The sequence below is a fragment of the Podarcis filfolensis genome, assembly GCF_964270895.1.
Source record: "Podarcis filfolensis genome assembly, chromosome: 6".
Lineage (NCBI taxonomy): Eukaryota > Metazoa > Chordata > Lepidosauria > Squamata > Lacertidae > Podarcis > Podarcis filfolensis.
Genome location: NC_139609.1, coordinates 25,805,181 through 25,829,810, shown reverse-complemented (window position 1 = coordinate 25,829,810; position 24,630 = coordinate 25,805,181). Strand labels below are relative to the sequence as shown.

The 24,630-nt window shown below is 44.1% G+C and overlaps 1 protein-coding gene across 4 annotated transcripts in view; it reads left to right on the top strand.

The window, feature by feature from the left end:
* Window positions 1–24,341, top strand: part of DPYD (dihydropyrimidine dehydrogenase) — a 512,239-nt gene extending 487,898 nt beyond the window's left edge. For all 4 annotated transcript variants that reach the window (XM_083620602.1, XM_083620600.1, XM_083620601.1 and 1 more), the window contains 3 exons: window positions 3,910–4,053; window positions 17,568–17,708; window positions 21,160–24,341. In XM_083620602.1, coding sequence (XP_083476728.1) covers window positions 3,910–4,053; window positions 17,568–17,708; window positions 21,160–21,330 — 456 coding nt within the window. In that variant the 3' untranslated portion in view covers window positions 21,331–24,341. The remainder of the gene's footprint in view (window positions 1–3,909; window positions 4,054–17,567; window positions 17,709–21,159) is intronic.
* Window positions 24,342–24,630: the final 289 nt, after the last annotated feature.

The following is a 24,630-nucleotide window of genomic DNA, read 5'->3' as shown; positions in this document are numbered from 1 at the left end:
TATCTACTTGCACTTTGACATGCTTTCGAACTGCTAGGTGGGCAGGAGCAGGGACCGAGCAACAGGAGCTCACCCCGTCGCGGGGATTCAAACCGCCGACCTTCTGATCGGCAAGTCCTAGGCTCTGTGTTTTAACCCACAGCGCCACCCGCGTCCCACAAAAATAACATTAAGGCAGTTATTATGAGGTCTGGAAAAAAATGGATTTGGATTCAGCTAAGCTACAGTACAAGTGAAAGACAGTGCTAGGGCTCCCACTAGTTAAATGGGACTTTGCCTCTTTCCTCTTTCCTCTTCCCATGCTCCCTGCACCTCTCCAGGTCTGCTCTGGAGGGTTAGGAGAACAGCATATAAGGGGAGCAGAGGGGAAACATTTTGTCTGGCAAGCAGAAATGATCGTCATGACAGAAAGATCAGAAGAACATGGTGTTGAATTCCTCCCCAAGTCGTTACAAAACTCAGTGCTATTTTTCTAGAAAAAGAGGTGCCAGAACTCACCACAAACACCTCCCTTGCTCTCATAGAAAGGCAACTGAGTTCTGGCAAGTTCCAGCTGAAAGAAAGCCCTGACAAAACCCATATTCTTAAAAGCTGGCTGCTGCTTTGAATTTTAATCTTAAATATATCTGAGACTTGACTAAGTGCTGTACTGATGCTCACTCAATATTTGATTAACGTCATGAGAGGGAAAGAGTGGGCTCTGTTTGTGGACCCTGTCCTTGCATCATTGCTGCCCACACCACTGTGGGGCAGGGGAAGTCTGAAATGGAGAATCCATTGCACACATATAGGCTCCTTATGGAATTTTGAACCATGCACAATCAGGTTTCTAAACCGAGTGGGGAGCCTGCATGTGTGGAGTAGGCTCCCGCTTAAGACTTCCCCTCCAATGAATGGACTGGGTTTAGGGGGCAGAGCCAGGGAAAATACCATGGCAAGGTCAGAGAGGACAGCCCTCCTCTTACCTTTATGTAGTCGTAATCACGTGATTACTAAAAGGGCTAGTGAGACACTCTAAAGTCCTGTAATCTTGGAAGCAGAGGAAATGTTTTGCCAGGTTACTAAATACCTGCAAGTGCATTAGTTTTGCAAATATCTAGTCAGGATAAGGTACATGTATTCATCATTAAGTAATCAATTACTAGTATTATTATCTGAGAGAATTAGTATGAACTGGTCATATTACCTTCCTCAAACATGGCCAGTGTTTCTTCCATTAAAAAAAAGATACAGTAATTTGAAAATGAAGATATCAGGCGCTTGCTTCTGTTAGGAAAGCAGCCTCTTTTCTAGTTCATAATATGCTCAATTGGCTTTAGATTGATCTGTGAATAAATTATAATCGAAACAGGCTTATTCACCTTAAAGCTTTGCTGGCTTAAGGTTTCATTGTTGATTCATTATGTTGTCAGTTCTCTATTGGCAGTCTAATGCTTTTTATATCTAGATAGAAACAGTTCTACTGGTAGATACTGTTATCTTTAAATGAGTAGGATTTAGCTTATCCAGTGAGAACAAATTCATCAATGATGAATCCCTGGAGAAATACTGAAACAAAAATCACATGGTTGCAGGAGATTTGTACACTTCATCAGTTACAAGGTTGCTTTTGGAAGCTGAGTGCCAGAGATTTACTTTTGGATAAAAAAGGGAGGCAAGAGAAAAGCCCCGCACTGAAACCAAAGGGACAGGGAGTTCTGCCACATTTCACACTGGGATACTTTGCCATCCTACAAATTATTCTGATCTGTACTGTCTATATCAGGGTCAGCCTGCCAGTTCTATTCAAACCCCATCATCAGGATCCAGCACTGGGTCATCTTCAAGGCCACCCCAAGACACATTGTTGCTTCAAGTGAAGGACAATGTGTGTTTCTTTCCCTTCCTCTTGCAATCCGAAGAAGAGCTCAGATGAAGTACTGAAAGGACAGCTCCATCAGGATACAACTCGTCCCATTTCTCTTCCCAACCCTTAAAGATGTACAATAGTCTTCCTCAAAGAAAGTCACAGGTTCAAGAATGCAGACCTTATGTGGGCAAAACGTACAGCTCAACAAACAGTTCTCCTGTCAAATAGGATCAGGGATGTTGGCAGAGAGATAGATATCCCAGATACATTTCCTTTGGGGTGACTTCTCAGATGGGGGCAATATGGGGTGTGGAATATATGGCTGATCATAGAGAATTTTTCACTTTAAAGTGGGATTAAATGATCTTCAGGTGGCGATCTCACCATATGGTTGTTTTGATGGAAATGAATGTAATGTGAACAGAGGGCAGTAACCAACTATAAACAGTTCCACTAGTGCCATGATATTTCCTTGCCTTTTCCTCTAACTACATGCTTCTTGCATGCCCTATAAATCTGCTCTGGGACATTGGAACAGTGCCCACACCTGTTCCCCCCGCACACATATTCTATTATTATTATTATTAATTATTATTATTATGCTCATCTGACTGGGTTGCCCCAGCCACTCTGGATGACTTCAGCAAATAAAACATCAAACATTATTCAGATGTCTTCTAAAAGTCAGATAGTTGTTTATTTCCTTGACATCTGACGGGAGGGCGTTCCACAGGGTGGGCATGACACCAAGAAGGCCCTCTGCCTGCTTCCCTGTAACCTCACTTCGCGCAGTGAGGGAACCACCAGAAGGCCTTTGGAGCTGGATCTTAGCGTCTGGGCTGAACAATGGGGGTGGAGACGCTTCTTCAGGTATTCAGGGCTCCTGAAGTATGTGATGGGGTACCATTGCATAGCACATTGCCCTGCCTATGCTACACTTTCTTAGCTGCTGGTAACTCTACCTGGAGATACCAGAGATTGAGCCTGAGGCCTTCTACATGCAAAGCAGATGCTGTGTCGTGAGTTATGGTCCTCCTCCTTAGGTGGAAGATCACAATGACCTTCATGGGTTGCAAGGAACTTTAATGGATTGGTGGTGTAGAGTCATTATCTGTAGGTACTGGCGTGCTTAGAAATTGGAGCCGGCGTTTATAGGTTTCTGGCTGGAAGTGGAGTATTTTGGAGCTTAGTATTCTTTCCCTTTGCTGCATTATATGAAAGAAGCCCAGAGGCTAAAGATTAAGAAGCTCAATGAGGTCAAATAGTGAAATGAATAAAATTAGCACTTTCCAGAGTTTGCTTGGAACTGGCTGCCATTATAGTAACCGATCCAATATCCCTTTAAGCGCCATGTCAAAATAATCTCAGAGCATGCTTTATAAAGTTAGCTAGCAAATCCATTAGCTGTAAGGGGAAACTGATGTAAAGCATTAAGCAAATGGAGGTTTCTCACCCAAGTTCTATGAATCTTTAGTGCATAATATTCCCTGCACCATAATAATAAACATAGAGTGAATTTCATTTATTTTAATGAGTGATGTGTATTTTTATATAGCAGGACCCTAGTGATACATACTCCAAAGAAATGCAGTAACTGAGGGACAGATTATCCCACTACCAAACTTTCCAATTTTCGTTGTTGTCCATACATTGCAGTCTTTATCCATGGTTGATTGGTTTATTTGTTTTGCATCATGACTAGTGATGCCACTAAAACTCCTACCAAAAATTTTCTTGGGGGAATTGTGGCTAACTGGCTAAGAACCAAAAGGATATAAATGCACACACAACCTAGCACAATTTTTACTATTTAAAAAAATCTTTTTGAAACAAGTTTTCATAGATTGATGAATATATGTTTTAATTGGATAAATATGCATGTGGCAATTTTAAAATGAAGAAGGTGGATAGCCTCCCGAAACATGGGAGAAGGGCAAGAAAGATAGATTCGGCATTCAAATCATTGATCATGTCTGTCAAATGTGGGATGAAGTCATTCGCTCTCACTGGGGCCACTGTTTTCTATACAACAGTAATGGCATACTTTCTATTTCTTTTAGAAACTTCCTAGTTTTGGCCCCTACCTTGAGCAGCGCAAGAAGATAATAGCTGAGTCCAAAGTGAACATGATGGAACAGAGCACCCCGGTTTCCCAGCTTGAGAGAAAACATCTTGTTCCTAAAAAGCCCATCCCAGCTGTGAAAGTAAGTAGCATCACAGAATGTGGGCCTCTTGTACAAAGTGTCATAGTTCAGTGGTGTGAGTTTGGGATGGTTTGTGGTTGTCATATGCACGGGAACAGGGACGGAAGAAAACTAAATCCTACAAGCCTTTAGGAGATGCAACGCCAGCCTTATGTGAGGGTGTTTATTTTTAGAAAAAGAGAATGTATGTATGTGTGTGTTAAATAAGGACAGGGGAACCTGCAGATGTCCAACTCTCCATAGCCTCAGCTAGCATGTCCAGTAGTCAGGGATGATGGGAACTGTAGTGCAGTAATATCTGAAGAGCCACAGGTTTCCCAGCCTGATTTAAATGGCCGACGCGCAATTTCTGTTCTCATCCTGAGGTAAAGTTCTTAACCCGAGGTACTACTTCCAGGTTAGTGGAGTCTGTAACCCAAAGTGTTTGTAACCCGAGGTACCACTGTACACCGTTTTACCTTATGTGCCTTCTGCTTTTCGTCTGTCAAGATGATACAAAAGACCAGATTATTCTGGGATGAGAGAGATCACCTTGGGGTAGTTTGGTGATACATACAGGATCCAGATTCATGTCTGTTAGTAAGCATCCCATATTCTGAAGTAGCAGGTGAGTGTCATAGGCAAAAGTGGGGCCAGCCTTTTTCATGCTGAATACATTGATGGGAAGGGACTTGTGAACAACACAGCTAACTGCAAGCTGTATGCTCTCAATTTTGAGGGTACCCAAGCCCCAATCAGATATTTCACTCATATGCAATGCATTTTTCAGCCAGAGTGCACCAGGTACTCTGGACTGGTGCCCCCCCTGCCTGCTTCTTGCCTTTACATACTTCTTAGAAGCCCAGAACAAACATTTTAAGTCAAAATGGAAGCTGGCCAAAGTGTTCTTTTGTTTTTTAGATCTATGACTCCACCTAGCTCCTGGCTGCTCCTAGCCATGATTGGTTAAGCTATGGGGCGTGGTCAATTCATATTTCATTTTCTTCAGTCCATCTCCCATGTACTGGTGGTGGGCTTTAAGTTTTCCAGCCCTTCTGAGTTGCCCTAGCCATCCGCCTGAATCTAAGAGAATGAGGGAGGCTGGGGCACATTTATTTGGCCTGCTCCAGAACCAGGGGCAACCCCCAAACCAGCTAGGGAGACAGTTTGCAGTAGTTTTAGCACCTTCTGCAGGCAGTGAACACAGTTGTTGTCAAACTGGCATCTGTTCAGGGCTGCCCCAAGTCGTCCGGTGACTTCATGGCAAGTTCCAGCACCTATATTTTTTTGGGGGGAAGCACTGCCCATATGTGATTAACAGTTGTAGGTGGGGCGGGGAAATAAGGCATGACCAAGGTTCACAATCACAGTGGGAGCCTTTGAGTACTCAACAGGGTTCTCCTCTGCAGACGTACCTCCATGTGTGAATGATGGAGGTGAGGCTGCTAGAGATACTACAGAGGTCCTGTTGGGACTGGTCCTCTCTCCTGGCTTCTGCAGCTGTTAATCCTACGAGGGGGAAATGAGTGTGAATGGTGTTATAGTCTCATGAATGTCTGGACTCCTTCTCTTTCCCATGGCTTACATTTTGGCAGTGTTTCTCAACTTGTGGGTCCCCAGATGTTGTTGGACTACAACTCCCATCATCCCTAGCTAGCAAGGCCAGAGCTCAGGGATGATGGGAGTTGTAGTCCAACAACATCTGGGGACCCACAGGTTGAGAACCATTGCATTAAGGGAATGTAGCTGTAATGGCTTTAGGGGTTGCTTGTGCGTAAGTTACCGCCGCTCTGGGCTAGGTTGCCTGGTTAAACCATTTCTGTCTGGACAGCCATCCACTCCGTGGCTGTTCAGTCGCTAGCAGAATCCGTCAGTGGGCGTTTCTTGAACCTCTTCCAGCACAGAAGTTCTTTGACGTCAAGTCGCCGCCTACTTTCCCTGCGCGGAAGTCTTCTGCGCAGGGTGGGTGTGGGCAGCGGAGGACCTGTGCTCTCCTCGCTGGTCTCCTGCGAAGAGTCCTGGAGCCTCCTCTCTGCTTCCCCCATCGGCCCCCCTCTATCCCTGGTGTTGCGCTGATTTTCTTCCCCAGCCGGAGACCTGCCTCTCTCCCTGCTTGGCCCCTCTCCAGCATCGCTGTGGAGCCTCGCCTCCTCCTCTAGTTCCGATGGCAGTTCCCTGACAGTACCCTCCAGATGTTGTCAGATTACAACTCCCATAAGCCCCAGCCAGCATGACAGAAGGGGTTGATGGCAGCTGGAATCCAACCTCATCATCTGAAAGGCACCACACTGGTTTACCCTTGACTTACATCATACTGATAGTTCAAACAGCTCTATTCTGATATTGTTCCGACTGCAAGCCTTCTCTCTGTGTACATGGAAACACCCAGCAAATATCGTTGTTTGTTTGTTTTGAAAGAGGCTTGAAGCTTTCAAAGACTTCTCTCACCTTAGGGGTTTTACTAGGGTTTTTTTTTATTTTCGGGGAAAATATTGATGTAATTGTCAGAGAGAACAACACCTGCAGTTTCAATGAGGGCTAACTTTGCCATGGCAGATGAAACAAGAACAAATACTGGAGAGGTGTGAAAGGGCAGGCAGTGTTTGGGGGTGGAGAGACCAGAAATATATCAGGCATTTCGGTAGGAAAGGAGAGAATGTAGTAGAAATATATAAAATATATATACCACAATCTGAACAGGGCACTGATACTGATCTAGGCCCTGAAATGATGAAAAGGGGGGGAAATAAGATAGGCAAAGAATAATATTTAATAAAATAAAATGTTTGTATCCTGCTTTTTGGAACCTCAATATGACTTATTATCAGATATTGCAATTACTATCATATAATGACCAAGACAAAATCCTAGAACAAATCCATATGAACCCTAGAACAGCAGGTAAAAAATAATAAAAAAATACCACTCAGAACTGAATCTCTGCAGGGGGAATAGGGGTCTCCTAGCAACTCTCTGTACCCTTAAAAAACTTCTCTGGGAGAAGCTATGAGTGTTTGAAGTGGTGTGATACTGCTTTGAATGCAGGTGGGACCTTAGACACTTTGACATTATATATGTTGGCAACAGCCTACTTCACTGGACTAGTAATTGAAATTGCCAAGTGCAAAAAGAAAAATGCATTTTTAAAAAATACCATGCTTCAGTTAGGAATTCTTGCAAATTCAAATTTCAAATTCTGCTGCACAGCATCCTGTTTGAGACCTCCTCGGCTAATTTGCAGACTGGAAAGTAGTTATCCACTGCCTTTTGCACTTCCTGAATATTCCAATACAGCGGTACCTCGGGTTAAGTACTTAATTCGTTCCGGAGGTCCGTACTTAACCTGAAACTGTTCTTAACCTGAAGCTCTTTAGCTAATGGGGCCTCCCGCTGCTGCCGTGCCGCCAGAGCACGATTTCTGTTCTCATCCTGAAGCAAAGTTCTTAACCTGAAGCACTATTTCTGGGTTAGTGGAGTCTGTAACCTGAAGCGTATGTAACCTGAAGGTACCACTGTACAGTTCTTAGTGCTTTCAATCAATCAATCAATCAATCAATCGGAGATAAAATATATTTACTGTAGAGATGTTTTCTGAAGGGAAATACTTTTAAAAATACTTAAATATGAATTTTCACGCTTTTAAACAAATAAAGTCTCTTATAAATGCAGACATGGGACTGAGGAGCACATGCAAAGGTGGCACAAACTCAAAGACTAATTCACCCATCCCTAGCTCATAGCTGTCAACGTTTCCCTTTTTTAAAGGGAAATTCCCTTATTCCAAATAGGATTCCTCGCAAGAAAAGGAAAAAGTTGACAGCTATGTCCTAGCTTCAGTACAATGGCCCAGTCTTTAATGAGAGGCTGCAGATCTGAAATGTATTAGCAGGTTTAAATCCATTCCTTAGCACCTGGGCAAGGTTGATTTGAGTTCGGGACTGCCCCGGCCCTTGATCTCCCCAAACCTCCATTGTTTTCTCCTCATCCCTGTCATCACCTGTCAGCTTAGCGTGTTATGTCCCCACCACCACCACCACTTTCACTCAAGGTATTTCCCTGACTAGGAAATTGCTACTAGGCAACACTTTGTGTAACTAGCACTAGAACACACAGAACATTGATGATATTCCCAGCTGAGCGTAAGCAGCCCGTAAGTGCCTCCCCCAACTCCTCGCGGTTCGCAATCCGTGTACAATAAACACTTTAGCCAGCAATAAGCTCTCTCCGTTGGGGTGTTCTTCGTCAGCGAGTGTCATATTATTTTCTTAGTATCTGATTTCCTCATGACATCCAGAGGATACTTGTGGCTTCTTATTTTCTTAAGCTCCTTTTATCTGTATATACCCTCCGAATACTCTTCCCTCCCCATATTTCTCATTTATTTCCCCTTTTTCTTACTAGATCTTGTGAGCTTTTCTCATCACTTCATTTCCCCCTTCTCTTTAGGGCCAGTGTTACCTGTTTAATAATATTGCCATTCCAGCTGCAATACGATTGTTTTTACCTCATAGCTCCTTTCCACTACTGGCTTCTCTGTGAAGATTATCCTGTTTGTTCGTTAAAGTCTTTGACCCGACTTTCTTCATCTTAGTGAGCACAGTATGATGTGGCCTTTACAAGTCTAGCAGAGGCGGTTTTAGGGTAGTGTGGTTAAAGGGTAGTGCTCCTGCAGACGGCACCACAACAATGCTGTAGAATGGATCGTGGCTCATTCTGCCTAATGTTAGTGCTAAGCCTGAGCTCCAAGTTTCCCCCAAACACAGTTGGAATAGCTTATTAGATTCCTTCTGTTTTTAATTTCCTTTTCCTAATTATATCCTGGACTCATTAAATCTACACCAACTGAAGACTAGTGCAATGAACAGGACCGCACGTGCATATAAATGACTTAATCGAATATGATTGGTAGGATCTAATGTAACCACTTTGTTATGGCTATTTTCTTACAACTTTATCACTGAAGCTTTTCCGCATCTCCATGTTCTCTCAGATGACTGAAATTCCTTGGCCTTTCCACCGAGTAGGATGTTACTCCTCAGAAGAAATACACCCCCTTTTCCTCCATTTTGGCAACTTACGGTAGCTCCCATCCATCTTCCCTCCCATCAGACATTTATTCCCTCCCCTCTGTTTTTGTCTAATTTTCCTCCCTCCCCTCCCCCCCATTTCTCCATTGCTGTTGATTAATAACTGCTTGACATATCTAATCTGCAAATCTTTCATTTTCCTAGATATTGTGCTGTACACCAAAATAGCTCTTTTCATTTTAAAATGAACAATGCGACTTTTCAGGCACATGTGTGCTCCCCTTGAGTATGTCTTCTGGGAGACATAATACAAGCATTGTGTTGGGGCCTTGGATAAAAGAATTCCTCTTAATTTATGCCCTGGTCTCTTGGGTTCGCTGAATTTTACAATATCGCAAAACAAGACAATAACCTCGCTGGTAAACCGCATCACCACGATGGAGGTTGTTCTTGTAGCAATCAATTTAAAATGTTAATATTTTTTATTAAAAAGTACACCTTCTTCCCTACAGTTTTTTGCCCCCTGTTGCATTTGCCTTCACATAGTCCCGCTTCAGTTGTTGGTAAACTGTCAACTGTGTAGCCTTGTTTACAGCACAGTTTAGAACTAAGCTGGAAATTTTGCATCCCCATTCACAGACTACAAAAGTGGGGTGTGTTTGAGGGCAATGGCAAGAGTGAGGAAAAATTTCAGGGGTGCTTTCTAGACAAGTAGTCTTTTTTCTAAAAAAAGAAGAAGAAGCTGTAGCTTCACTGTCACCACAAGCAGTAATAATAATAATAAATAATAATAAATTTTTATTTATATCCCACCCTCCCCAGCCAAAGCCGGGCTCAGAGCGGCTAACAACAATAAAAGTAACACATCATTCTAAAATCAATTCATTTTAAAATCAATTCAAAATCAAATTAATGGCAACCATTGGACTAGAGTTCTGTGAGGATTACCAAAGGAGGGGGTTACACTGTGCCTTGGCCAAAGGCCTGGTAGAACAGCTCTGTCTTGCAGGCCCTGCAGAAAGATGTCAGGTCCTGCAGGGCCCTAGTCTCTTGTGACAGAGCATTCCACCAGATCGGGGCCACAGCCGAAAAAACCCTGGCTCTGGTTGAGGCCAGCCTAACCTCTCTGTGGCCTGGGACCTCCAAGATGTTTTTGTTTGAAGACCGTAAGGTCCTCTGTAGGACATACCAGGAGAGGCGGTCCCATAGGTACGAGGGTCCTAGGCTGTATAGGGCTTTAAAGGTTAAAACCAGCACCTTAAACCTGATCCTGTACTCCATCGGGAGCCAGTGTAGCTGGTATAGCACTGGGTGAATTTGATCTCGTGGTGAGGACCCCGTAAGGAGTCTCTGCTCTCATTCTGCTCTCAGCAAATGGAGGGGGAGCAATCCTATGGTATGATCAGCCAGGATGAGCAGCTGAGGATGCAGAGGATCTCTAGCTCAGCCGACTGACTCCTGGCTCCCCAGCCCCAGCTCAGCTGAAGATATGCCATCATAACTTGCTCATCCTGCCAGCTCAGCCCAAGCTGACGGAGCTGAGGCTGGTGTAAGCCCCTCTAAAAGAGTCATTTCAGTGTGGCTGGGGCAGGACCAGATTGGGAAGACTGGGGCTGGATCCTAAGCTTGCTCAATTAAGTCACACTATTTAAAAGGCTTGCTCTACCAGGCTTTGGCAGAGCAGCAGCAGTAGCAGCAACCGAGCTGCTGAACAGGGTTTGGATCTGGTATAACTTTACGCTAGCATAACCTAGATCAGCTTGCTTTATGCCAGATTCTTGTGCATAGGATCGCTCCCCAAATGGCTGCTCCCCCCTCCCCTTACACAATGCCTCACTTCTAATGATGCTACATCATTGCTGGGAGAAAATGGAGGCTCACAGTGGCACCCTGTGGAGGAGCTGACTTGCAAATGACAGGCAACGATACTGAGCAGAGCCATAATGCAGAATGGCAGGACTTCAGGACCCAGTTAAGTTATACCACAAGGAATGGTGGGTGTGAGCCTTGCCGTTACCCTTACTCTCAATCTCGGGCTGATATGTGGTTCTTGCCCAACGCAGCATCCTGGGACACAAGTCCTGGTTTCCCTCTTCTGAGTCCAATTTGTTTCCCACTGAATCTACGGAGCACTGTCAAATTAAAAATCACTTTAAACCCTCCTTTTCTCCCTGCTTCTGTTTTCCCAGCAGCTAATTGTTTTTTGACTGTGGAGTTAGGTCATTAGCAACCAAATCGTCAGCTGGCTCCAGTTCTGTTCACACACCTGGTAGCCCCACTGACAAGGATGAGCTGCACAGGTGTCACCAAGGGCAGAATTAGGTAGCAACAGGATAGCAGAGGTCTAATTAAGGGCAGGATTTGGCCGGTGCAATCCTCATTACTGGAGATAATGCACCAGTCAGAAAGAACACAGCTTGACTATCAGAAGAACTGGCGTGCCCTCATACGGAGCTGGCAGTTAACAAAAACATCATTATGCTTGTAAACTGAACAAATGCGATCTAGAGGAAAGGCAACCAAGATAAAGCCCACAGTGCCATTTTAAAGCATCTCTCTCTTCGGGAGCAAATCTCTGCTTCACATTGGGAGGTGGGGAGAGAACTCACCAAATTAATCTTGATGGGTAGATGATTTTGTTCCAGGAATGCCTGAGCTAGCCCAAGGAGAAAGCTCTTAAGGTGGTTTCAGAGGCCGTAAAGCGTTGCACCTGCAAAGCATCTTCTGCGCTTATTATCTGTAGCTGCATAACTTGTTTTGCCACACAAGTAATGCCCCCGTTCTCGACTTAACAAAACGGTACCGATGCAAGCCATTTGCAATTAAATGATGCACAGTTTAATGAGGTTCTCATGAAACTATACATGGAAGAAGACGAACCCCCAGCACAAAACCCACAGAACTTGCCTCCTATCGAGATTGAGGCATAACCGGAATGATGGGGGACAGGGGGCAGCTACATTTGTGCCAATCTTTCCCAAAATTGGCTTAGCTAATTACTATGCAATAGTAATACAGTGGTACCTCGGGTTACATACGCTTCAGGTTACATACGCTTCAGGTTACAGACTCCGCTAACCCAGAAATAGTACCTCGGGTTAAGAACTTTGCTTCAGGATGAGAACAGAAATCATGCTCCAGCGGTGCGGCAGCAGCAGGAGGCCCCATTAGCTAAAGTGGTGCTTCAGGTTAAGAACAGTTTCAGGTTAAGAACGGACCTCCGGAACGAATTAAGTACTTAACCCGAGGTACCACTGTAAAGGGGAGGACTGAAAGGGGGAAGGGTGCATATCCCACCATGTCCACCCCAGGCTGATCTCTTAGGTTCTTAGCCCAGCCATGCCTTTATTTCCTCCTCCTCCAAATTCTGCCACAATTTTTAAAAAGTAGAGTAACCTAATACCATGGTAATCCATGACCACCATCCAAAAAGGACCTTAAGTGTAGGGATGTGCAAGTGTGCCTCAGTCTGTTCTGATAGTCATTCACACTTTCATCTAGTATTTTCTGTCCTGCAATTAGTTTATTTTCCACAAGTCTTTCTTCCATTTAATCATTTGCTGTACATTATTTTCATGTACATTGTAATGCTCAATAGACACACATATCACAGTCATCAACAGATTTACAAATCTGTTAGTGTCTGGCAACAAAAATAGTCTTGTGACACCTATAAAGACAAAGTTAATGCAGTGGCCAGTGGCCTACACAAAGCAATTCTAACCAATGTCTACTTAGACGTACACCCCATTGAATTCAGTGAAGCTTACTCTCAGGTAAATGGGGTTAGGACTGCAGTCTATTTCACTAGCTTGATTTCATTGTTCAGTATAAATTTGTCATCCCATCTTAACTCCCTGTTGAACTTTGGCTCCCTGTGTCCTGGATTGTATCAATTTCTCTTTCGCACAGATTAATGGTAATTGCAGGCCCAGGCATCGTGCTCCCCAGTCCCCACCCCACCCCCCAGATACATAAAAGACCACTAAGACTGGTTTGGATCGAAACAGGCCACAATGTTATTGAATACAGATGAAAGAGGTTTGGCTTGGCATGGGGCAATCAAAATACTTCCGGCCCACCCACCAGAAATGACACGTAGGTCAATCCAGGCGGGGTCTCCTAAGTCTTAAATCAAATAGGGTGACCCCCGAAGGGACCACAACAATTGCTATGAAGTAGGCAAAACCACTGGGCTGGAGCCAATTTGCCTGGTGAACAAATGCCTACCTGGTCCCATAATATGGAGACCACCATAGGCACAATATAGCTTACACCACCTATCCAGACAGGGCATTGATGCCACGATTCCCTCATCAGGGCCTTAGAGGAGCCTCTGTTGTCCTGCAACCCCACCCCACCCCACCAAAAGGGTGAGCAAACATAGCCCTTATACAAGTCCTTTTTGATTACAGCATTTTGTTTCATAAATCTGTACTTTGTTCGGAAAATGGTCATGTGTGTGTGTGCTGAAACAAAGGCTCCAGCTAATTTATGAAAATGTTCACTGTAAACATGATTTTACATTTGACAGCTTTATATTCTTATTTGTGCCAATGAGCTGTGAATAAATTCACACCACAGAGGACACTGAGTAAAGAATGAGTTATAAGTCAACAAAACTTCAAGTTGGAAGGAAGGAAAACACCTAAGATTTTGCTGGCAGTGGATCGAGGACAATCTTAAAATACAGATTTAGCGGATGGATCGATGGACAGAGAAAAATAAATGGTCAAATCCAGATAGTTCTCCTGAAGAGGCTCGGTCTTGAACTGAGGCGTACAGATAAAGTCTACAGATAACAAAAAAGGAATAGCATTCACAATAGGGAATGGATTGAGGATGCAATTCTAAACCCACATATCTGGGAGTAAGCTCCATTTATTTCAGCAGGTCTTATTGTAGGAAACTAAGGTGAAAAGCATGCATAACAAGATTCTGTGACATGATGCATGTCAAATGGGCTGATAGAAGGAATTCCACCTGATCATTTTCAGTGGATTCCTCCAACACCCTACTTAAGTGCACTACCCCTAATGAAATCAGCAAGGTTTATGGAGCAGTCCAAAGGACAGCCTAGCAGGGCATTTGAATGCTGGTTTGCCACTGGGGTGGTACTTAATTCTGCCGGTACACCTGCAGAAAGCATCACAGGTGTAATGTCCATCAACAGTAGAGGTTATGTGATTTGGGTGTCGGGGCAGCCACGTATCTGTAAGATACTAAGCCCCCTTATTTACTAGACACCCCCTACACACACACATAGCTATAAACTGCACCAGTTCTGGATCTGGCAAAGAAATTATATCCTACTGCTAAAGAGAAAAGAAAACAAGGCTAAAAGAAATGGCCGCGATGAAACAGCAGAGCTTAGGAAGTGGCAATATCTGAGCCACTGGACTTCTCCTTTCCCAATACAGGATTGCTCTGTTAAGCACATATTAAGTGTCATAGATTTCCATTAGATTTAAGCATGCCTATCTCCTTACTGAGTCATTAGAACAGACTAGAGAGCAATAAAAACAAAATGCTAGGTCCATCAATCTACTAAAGTGTATTTGTTGATCTATAAGTAGTTTTGTTTGCGGAACAAACAGAAAGGGGCTTACTTATTTTTTGCAACACTCAGACTCCTGACTGAGTAGATGCTGGGTTGTTCTGTATAAAACAAAAACGGAAACATGCAATTTCAGACAAATGGAGTTTGTTCCTCACATAAGCCACAATCCAGAGAACTGTGACCAAGCAATGTTCTGGACATGATAATACGTGAAGGAAACACGAAACTTAGGTGATTTGTGCTTCCTGTTCATTGCATTTCTCTGCCAGGATAATCTGCACTGATTTCAGATCATGTGACGAGAAAATGCGAGGCACAACTCAATTGCCCATCCTGCCAGGCCAACATCATCACATGCCATCTTCAGACAGCTGCCAGGGCTCTGCCTAGTGTGGTAACAACAACCCCCCCAAAAACCACATTTAAACATTTTTTTATTTTGTTTTATTTGCATTGAATAGTTGCATCTGAGAACTGCCATTCAAGTTTCCCCCAGCGCTCCCAATGTAGCATTGCTCTGAAACATAATGGACAATTAAAATTGGTGGGGTCCAGTGTAGAGAGCAGTGCTTGTTAATATCTGTCTGTCTCGAGAGACAGTGGAGTATCTCTCTGGGGGTAAAGTCAAACTTCTGTGTTAGCAGCACCAAAGTGATCTCCCTCTTGGCCTCGTCAATGTGGTCCAATGGAAGCAGAGCAATGTGTTTGGCACCAGCTTGGCTGCAGGAGTTGCTGGAAGGAGGCATACAAGACAGCATCCAACCATCTTAGGGACTCCACTCTGGATTTGTATAGAGTTTACTCCTTAGCCCTTTCTTCTCCCAGAGATGTCCCACAAGACAGTGGAGGTTTAGGATCAGAGTTTTCTTTCTTCTCCTAGATGGGCTACCTTCCCATCTAGAGACAAGCTCCATCTGCCCCTCACTTCTCTCTACAGTACATAGTGGGAAAATTAACTGGTGCTCCTATTTCAGAGGGATCTCATTAGGAGGCACTTTGCCAAAGATCCTGCACCCAGGATCCTCATCCAGCCCAACTTTGCCAAACTTGCACCCAGCTCAACTCTTATTTCCATAATAGATCTGTTTTGACTGTTCACACTCAGTGGAGCGATTTGCCTTTTTCTTCTTTTGTGTGTTCTAGCAAAGCACTTTCGAAAAAAGGGACTCACAAAAACAGTTCAGGATGCAGCATGCTGAATTGATGTTCCCAGTGTGTGTGGGGAATAAATCCCACTGGAAACCGACAAGCACTTAGTGATGGTGTTCTGCATTTGTAGCCATTTTTTCTTATCTTAACAGTATTGGTTGCCTGTTGTGCTCCTTCGGTATTATTTGTGGGGTGCTAGCATCCAAAATGCATATGTAAAGAGTTTAATTGCAAGAGCTGTAGAACTCTGTGATGTCATGCACTCCGAGGCAGTTATGGCAGTTATGGCAGTTAGTTGTACAGTCTTAACAGTTAGAGCAGCGCATGTGTTGTGTTGTGTTGTGTGCTGTCTGCCTCAGAGTTAGTCTGTAACAGTTTAATTCATGTAGGAAGCTTTTATCAATTTAAGAAACATCCACCTGCATTGTAGATTTTAATCTGCAAGTGGAAGCACACTAAGTAAAAGTTGTATATTTTAAAAACTTTAAACAGAGAGTGTTTTGCGTAGTTCTGCATACTCTGCAAATGGGAACTAGACTCTTAATTCCCACATTATTCATATTCAGTAATACTCAGCATCGGCTAATATTTCAATCCAGGATGCTCTCCTTGGCGCCCAACCCTTTTGAGGCCCCCAATTTTTTGGGGGGGGGCAGTGTCCAAAAAAGTCAGGGCCAAACATGGAGCCAAGTGGTTTCAGTGGTTGGCTCCTCCTCCTGCCACACAGAAGAAGGAAGGGGAAGCAGCTCCTGGCCAGTGGCAGCAGCAGCAGGAGGAGGAGCTGCCAGCCTTTGAAGCCACGCTGCTGCCATGTTTGGCTCTGCCCTATTGCTTCTCCTACGTTGTGCTACTCATTTTGTTTTGTTGACCGCTTAGAGGTTTTATTAGAGGTATATAAATGTTGTGAAATTAAATCAACAAACAGGTCCCACTTTTGCAAGCTTGCAAGAGGCCACCTGAACCTCTATTACAGGACTAGCCATGCTGGTGCCTCCAGATGTTGCAGGACTGTAACTCCCATCATCTCTGCCCATTGGCCATGCTGGCTGGCATTTGTTGGGAGTCGGAGTCCAATGACATCCCGTAGGCAGCACGTTGGCTGCCCCTGTCCTATTGCAAAGTTGTGTGACCCTTACAGAGGGCTAGCACGCCATCTCTGTAAATCTCCCCTGGCAAAATTTCATCCAAACAAGATTTGGGTAACGAAACTACACCACGGCACGATCGGCTCAATTGACTGAAAACTAATGATGGCTGCAATAACGTGTGTTTGGGTCGCCAGGCCATTTGCATGTTCTTTCCAATGGCGCTGTCCTTTGTTCCCTGTTGTTTAATGGCCTCCTTTTCTTCTCTCGTAATGAGTACTCCGAGGTGTGCTAATGAACAGGAGCCATGGATGCTATAGGCAGGCTGTGCGTGTCATGTCACTTCTCCCGTTGCTTCCTGTTGCGCTAAACAATGGTCACTGAGGATGATTTAATTAAATGCTACCTCTGATGCATGCAGATCTGAAAGGCAGGGTCCTTGTGTGGCCTGGCTATTTTTAGCTCTGCCAATGCTTGAGCTGCTTATCCATCAATACCTGTTATCCACATTTTGCAGTGTAGCAAGCATGAAGTGCTTTTGACTCGTCCCATCATTCCCAGCATTGCCGTAATGCCTGCAAAACAACATCCTTCAGAAACATGCTGTCAAGTGCTTTGCTTTGGCCATAAAACAACCTTGGATATCTCCAAAGTGTTTCAATAATGCTTTTCTTCTCTTCCTCCCCCTCCCCACCTCCCACCTCCCCAACCTAGGATGTAATTGGAAAAGCACTGCGGTATATTGGAACATATGGAGAGCTCAGTAATACGGAGCAAGTTCTGGCTCTGATTGATGAGGAAATGTGTATCAACTGTGGCAAATGCTACATGACCTGTAATGATTCTGGCTACCAGGTAAGAGTACAGCTGTAATTAGCAAAAGGGCACTGTGAGTTATCTTTTTCGCTGCTGAGGCAGAAGGGATCTACTGTCTGTTGATGGGCATGTGGGAAAAGGAGATTTACAAGATACTGGAAATTAACACTGGTGCACTCTCAGGTATAGACTGCATGAACCGTGTCCGATCCATTTGCAGGGGTTGTCAATAAAGTGGGTTTCATAGAGACTTGGGATGCACAGAGCACACGCCTTCAGCTCTCCCCGTTTATTTTCCTGCTGCACAGAGTCCAGAGTGAAGCTGCCATTTTCCTCCCAATATTGCATGCTGCAGAAAACTGCGGAAGATCCACACTGGGGTTATGAGAATTGTGCTTGCAATGGGGCCATGCGTCCCTTTTGACGGTGTACATGCCAGAGTCTAAACAAATTATGTAAAACTCCAATAGGTTTCAGCTGATTCAGTGACAGCCTCAGTATCTATATCAGAGCAAGGAAGTCTTCAGCTTCGGTAAGGCACATAGTATTGATTAAATAGCAAATATCTTGAAACTAAGGAAGTAAGTTGTTGCTGGGAAGGCAAGGCAGTGTGGTGGTAGTGAGCCCTCGTTCACACCAGCATCCTGATCCAGTGAGGATATGAACATACACAACTCCTACAATTATGTGTCCACATTGCAGTGTGCATACTGGCCTTCTGCATCTTTCGATAGAGATGGGCTTTCATATCTGCAACTACTAGCTGTGCGCAACATGCGGAGCTAGCACTGGACTGGAGAACAGGAGCTTTGTGCTGTCTCATTGGTTTTTACTCTGCAGTCTACCACTGTACGCTTTAATTTGAGGCTGACTTTGCGAGGAAATCATGCAGTTGTTTTAATTCCGCCAGATCTGGCTTTTTACCCAGACCTCATGGAAAAGCAGAGAAACTCTGCAGGTGCATGTGTGTATGTTTACGCACTTTCTCTGTGCCTGCTCAACACCGAGAGCATGACCCAGGAGCGCAGGGAGAGAAGTGAGCAGAGATGCTGTGCCTGCGGCACTCTCTTCAAATCCCAAATGTGCCCATAGGCCCAAAATGTTTGGCAACCCTTGCTCTAGCTAGATAATCCTGTAAATGACCTCCCCCACAGAGTCTGCCTGCCGGAAGCAGTGATACGTTTATTTTTTTATTTTTTATTTTTTGGTGTATCTTTTCCCAACGTTTACCCCTCTCAGCCAGCCCCGCCTCCACTGCCGACTTGCAGTCTTTGCTGGTACATTGCTTCCCCCTCAGCTCCACCGGTCAGATCAGATTTGTATGTCTGCTTAAGGTGAGCTGGCAAAGCACATGTTCTCCGCAGTAGCTGCAAGCAGCAAGCAGCAAGCAAACCATTTGTAAAGTTCATTATATATATATATATATATATATATATATATATATATATATATATATATAATCTGAGGTTGCTGCAAAATCAGGGCCTGGAGCAGAACAGCCTGTCTGGGTCCGCAGAGATATTTTTCCCCCAGAAAAGGGTTAATGCAAGTAAACATGAAGTTTAAAACCCAGCTTCACATAGTTGAAAACTATGGAAACGGAAGATAAGAGAGCCACCAGTGCTGAGTTTGTCTTACAGAGCGCTGTTATCAAAGACCATCATAGTCTAATAAAAATGTACTATAATATGTTACAGTGACAGTGCAAAATAATTTAGTTCACTTGCAGCAGCAATAATGTTTCTGGTGTTTTGTTTTTAACAATGGAATTGTGGCCTCTTTGTGCCAAAGGAACTTGCTCTGAAATGAAGCAGCGGCATCAACAAGAAAAAGAATGTGATTAACCCATGCATTTCAAAGGGGGCAAAGTAATGCAAGGTGCTATAAATAAAGCATATTAGTGCATGCAGTAGGTAGCATTTGGTTGTGCCTGGGCTGTGGTTAATTTCTAAGCAGAGTGTTGCAGTCGCCGACTGAAAAAGTCCCACTAACCCTGACCAACAGTCCTTGCACTCTAATAATTGATCTGGCGCGGCTAGTTGGGAAGCCCTGATGGTGATTCCCTGATGAACAGCGCTGTGCTAGGTCTGCTTGCCAAAACCTGTAGCCTCTCTGGTCTCTTTTAAGTATTCAATTTTGCATCATAGGAGCTGCTGCCTCGTTGGCTGCTTCTCCTTTGATTCAGGTGTGTGGATCAGGTGTCTTTGATTCAGGTTTGTGTTTGCAAACAAAGCAAGGAGTGCCCAGCCCTTTGAGAGGTCCACTGTGTTGTGTGTGGTTTGCCAAGCTGCCAGGAAGCTCAGCCATATGGGGAGTAGAAGTCTTTGCATTAGGGACAGAGGTCCATGCTCCCTAATCCTGGGGCAGCATTGCCTGGGGAGATGGAGCCATGAGCCTAGGTGTGCAGAGCAACAGGGGTGACTCTTACCTCAGTAATGGAGGCATTACACAATTTGAGGACGCAGCCCAGTCAGGCAAAAGCTCTTTTATCTGGAACAAACAAAGAAAATGGACCACTAGACAGGGTGGCCTCCACCCAAGATCCTCCTAAGGAAAATCAAAGCAGTCACACATGAAGTGTGGCAAGTGTCTAGCCTGTTCTTCAGAAATGGACCCAACACACATTGACAACGTTAGTAAAAAAAAAACCCACAGCATTTTAAATAAACATGCAATGCCTGATGGTGCAGTAGAGCAGAAAACTTTTCTATGCAATTTACATAACATTTTTTTTCTTAAAAGGATTTAATTTCTGAGTCATTTATAGTGTGTTTTTTTCCCTGTGTGTAGATCCACCCCTAGTGTAAATCAGTAAGCCGCCTTCAGAGTTTATTCTCTGAAGGGTGCTGTCTCAGGCTCTGCAGAAGCAGAATAAGGAAATGGGGCATTTCAGATACACACTGAAGATTTTTCAAGCGTTCCAAAATGCGTTTTTAAAAGATGTGTATCATTCAAGGAAAATTCATTGGCTGCAGCTCACTGATGAATTTATGTACACCTTCTGGCAAAACCAAGAGTTGCTGCTGTTTTCAATGACTTTATGTAGCTTCTTATTATTACTATAGTACCACTGTTATTAATATTAACATTTGTGGAAATATTTCTGCAGAAGCCACGCAGAAGTGAGCTGTTTAGCTTTCTGCAATAATAACACCAGTAAATCATTGTGCTCTGAAAGATTGATTTCACAGAAAACAAAAATATCTTCATGGAACTTAAATATCATGGACACAACGTGTCCTGAGGCTCGAAGGCTCGACTCGGTTTTTAACTAAAAATGGTGTGTGTGTTGATTTCTAGCAGGGCTACTGTGTTCATAATTTTTCAAAATGCATTTTCTTAATGGTTGAAACTGTTACTATAGCTGCAGTGCGGAACCAGACAAAGATGTCTCCAAGCACCTCAACTACAGGAAATGTGGATGCTAAAAATGGGGTTGTTTTTGACCTTTTCTGTGAGTGACATCAGTGCTGCTTATTTCTGCTTGCAGGCTATACAATTTGATCCAGAAACCCACCTGCCCACTGTTACTGACAGTTGTACAGGCTGCACTCTGTGTCTCAGTGTCTGCCCTATTATTGACTGCATCCGAATGGTTTCCAGGACAACACCTTATGAACCAAAGAGAGGCCTGCCCTTAGCTGTGAACCCAGTGTGCTGAGGTGATCAGACCAGCAGTTAAAGCGAACCTTACATTTACTTGATTCTATTGATTTGCTATCTAATTAGTACCAGCAACAACAACTATGTTAAAAAAGAATTGCGGGGGGGACACACCTAATGATGGGAGACTGCTATAATGTCAGCTGCATTTTCCAATTTAATTTTTTTATTTTTTTATTTAGCCTTCAGACCAGCAGCGGCTAGTTTATCAAATGTTAGCTATCCTTGTCTTTCCCACCCCCACCCCCCAGAAGCAGAACTTTACTTTTTCTTTTTCTTTCTGCAAATTCTTGCACGCTATGGTGGCTTTGGTGATTTCTTCCTCATAACCCCCCACAAAATTAGGAGAGGGGTCTCTCCCCGCTCCCACCAAATCAGCTAAACCCCGACACGCAAACCAACTTTGTTACCAGGGAAACATTTGGTAATTACACATTTCATTTCCTTTTAAAACTGTTTTTTAGAAGATGTAATTAACTGCAAAACACACAAACAAAGCAATGCAGATTCAATGTGTGTGTGTGTTTTACAGGAGGATGTAAAAAGAGGTTTAAATGGGTATTTCTGAACTATTAATCAGTTTCAACGGCTGCAGCATATGGCACTGTATTACCTTAATTCTCCCTAAATTCTGCTTTTGACTAGGCATTAAAAACTAAATTTGCAAATACAATGCACTCTTCACCATTCAGTGCTTTTTTCAGTAGCTTGCATGATTTCTTTGTTTCTGTTAATGAATCTCCAGAGCATGTCTATTAGCTATATTATTTCAAATGCAAGCGTTAGCTCAAGAATCTGATTTATGGCGTCTTTCTGTTGCATCCGTGCACTCTTTGGAAGATGAGATTATTCTTGCAGTGCAAGGCGGCAATTCCTTTTTTCGCCCATATAGAGAGGCTCTCTGCAACTCTTGCCAAACAAAAGAGAGTGGTGCCAGTTTTAGCAGGAACAACCTGTGCGACGCAGAGCAGTTGGGCAGATACGCTAAGTGAAAATGTCACATACATGAATGTTTTCCAGCCCTACAGGTGTCCATTTCATGCATGGATGGGAAGCCCACAGGTTTCTGCTGGGCCATCTTCTCCTCACCCCAGACCAATACAGCCTCTGTGCTGAATATACAGAATGGGGCCCAGATATTCCCTGTACCTCGAGGGTTCTTGTGCATCCAGGACAATGGCCTAACCCATCCATGTGGAAGTCACCCATGGGACGCAGGCCAGAGTGGAAGCTTGTCCATTCCACATGGGCAGAGTTTTGTGAGTGAAAAGTTATAGGCACAGTATAGCAATTTTATATCTCTCTTGTGCAGTATGGCTTGGGAAATGCATATAAATGAAGTTACACTCACGTTCTGCAACTGTGCGGTAAGTAAGCGCCATGCCAGGAAGTGAATAACTTTTTAATTACATGAGAAATGTTTATTAGCCTTGTATTTCACTGCAAACAAACACACAACCAATTTAGGTTGAAAACTCTGAGGTAAATAGTTGTCAGCATATTACCGCCATATGTTGCAAAGGCATGTGTTTTATTTTTGAGTATTTGCTTCTCAGAAATAGAACCCGTGTCTTTGCGACATATGGCGGTAATATGCTGACAACTATTTACCTCAGAGTTTTCAACCTAAATTGGCTGTGTGTTTGTTTACAGTAGAACTACAGTAAGGGAGGGAGAGACAGAGATTTCCCACTATTCTAAATTAGCATGTCAGTAACAGGGGCTGGGCGATGTTGGGTTTTCAATATTGTGGCGTATCACCAGCCGAACATCACGGTTTGGCAATAAACCGCGATGTTGAAAGAATCTGTATTGGCTTGGGGTGAAACTGCCACCGCTTTCACCCCAGCGGCTCCTGGGCTAATACAGCTGGACCCAGCCTGCTGCTCAGCTGGGGAGCAAAAAGGCTTCTGCCACCAACTGAGCAAGCTTCCTTGCCCCCCCCCCCACTCCCCAAAGACAGACCAGGCAGCAGTAGCCAAGTGCACAGAGCCTGTCAGGCTCCATACAGGAGCATTGCCTCTTTCCTCCTGCGGTGGTTGTTCTACCCAGGAGGAAAAGATGCAACTAAGCAAAGCTACACCTGCCTGGAGAAGAGTTTGAATTTGATATCCCACTTTATCACTACCCTAAGGAGTCTCAAAGTGGCTAACATTCTCCTTTCCCTTCCTCCCCCACAACAAACACTCTGAAGTCTCTCAGCCTCACTCACCTCACAAAGAAGTGTGACTAGCCCAAGGTCACCCAGCAGCTGCGTGTGGAGGAGCGGGGATGTGAACCCGGTTCACCAGATTACAAGTCCACCGCTCTTAACCACTACACCACACTGGAGCCCGCTGAGCAGCCACAAGCCCACCCCAACAAGCAAGCAGGAGCACAATCGGGGCTCTCTCTGCTGGGGAGGGGGGCACTTTAGCAGAGCTCCCACCCTACCGCTAGGTCATGCAAGCTGGCGGCGGGTCGGGGATCCGTAAAACTGCTTGGCTGAGGCAAGGGCAGCAGCGCACTCCTCGGCCAAGCTGTATCGCACCTCGCCAATGCAGCTTGTTTCTTCATCTGCAACACTTGGAGGGCAGAGTGCAAGGCTGGTCTCACTCGGGGTGTATCTCTGGTGACGCCTCCACTCCTGCGTCCCTCTCTGCCTGCAGCTTGTTTTTCCCTCTGGGTGCTGGAGGCATGGGGACTCAAGAGGGGACTTCACCAGTGATACCACTGAGTGAAGCTGGCATGCCGGTCCTAGGCAATATATTGCCCAAGCCTAGTCAGTTACAACTTATTCCTCATTTTCAGTTAGCGTGTTCATGCACTAGCTGCTGTATCCCAAAGAAAGCCACATGCTGTTTGATATTTAAAGTAGCTAACAATGGATCTCTTCATTTCTTTATACTCTCTGCCATCAGCTTAAAAATACAAAATTTCGATCGTGCTTATTAAATAATCCTTATGTTCAGATTTCTGTACTTTTTACAAGGTTAATAAATCAGAATTAAAGAACATTGTGCAACCTGGTTTGTATGCGTCTTTCTAAATGGCTTTTGCGGGGGAAATTGCAGTTTCTATTTCATCACTATTCGTAGGGTGGTATTCAACTAACATTTTACTGACCATACTATTGTTGAAATTAATTAACAACCCTCCACAATTTTGGGGATATAGAGAAGCAATTCTTTTTATTTTTTTCAGGGGTGGGGACCTCCCTGCATGCAGCAAAACAACAACAACCAGGATTTAAATGTGCAAATAAATGAAATAACCCATGCAGATTGTTCATTTTTCGTAAGAAATAAAATCCCAGAAG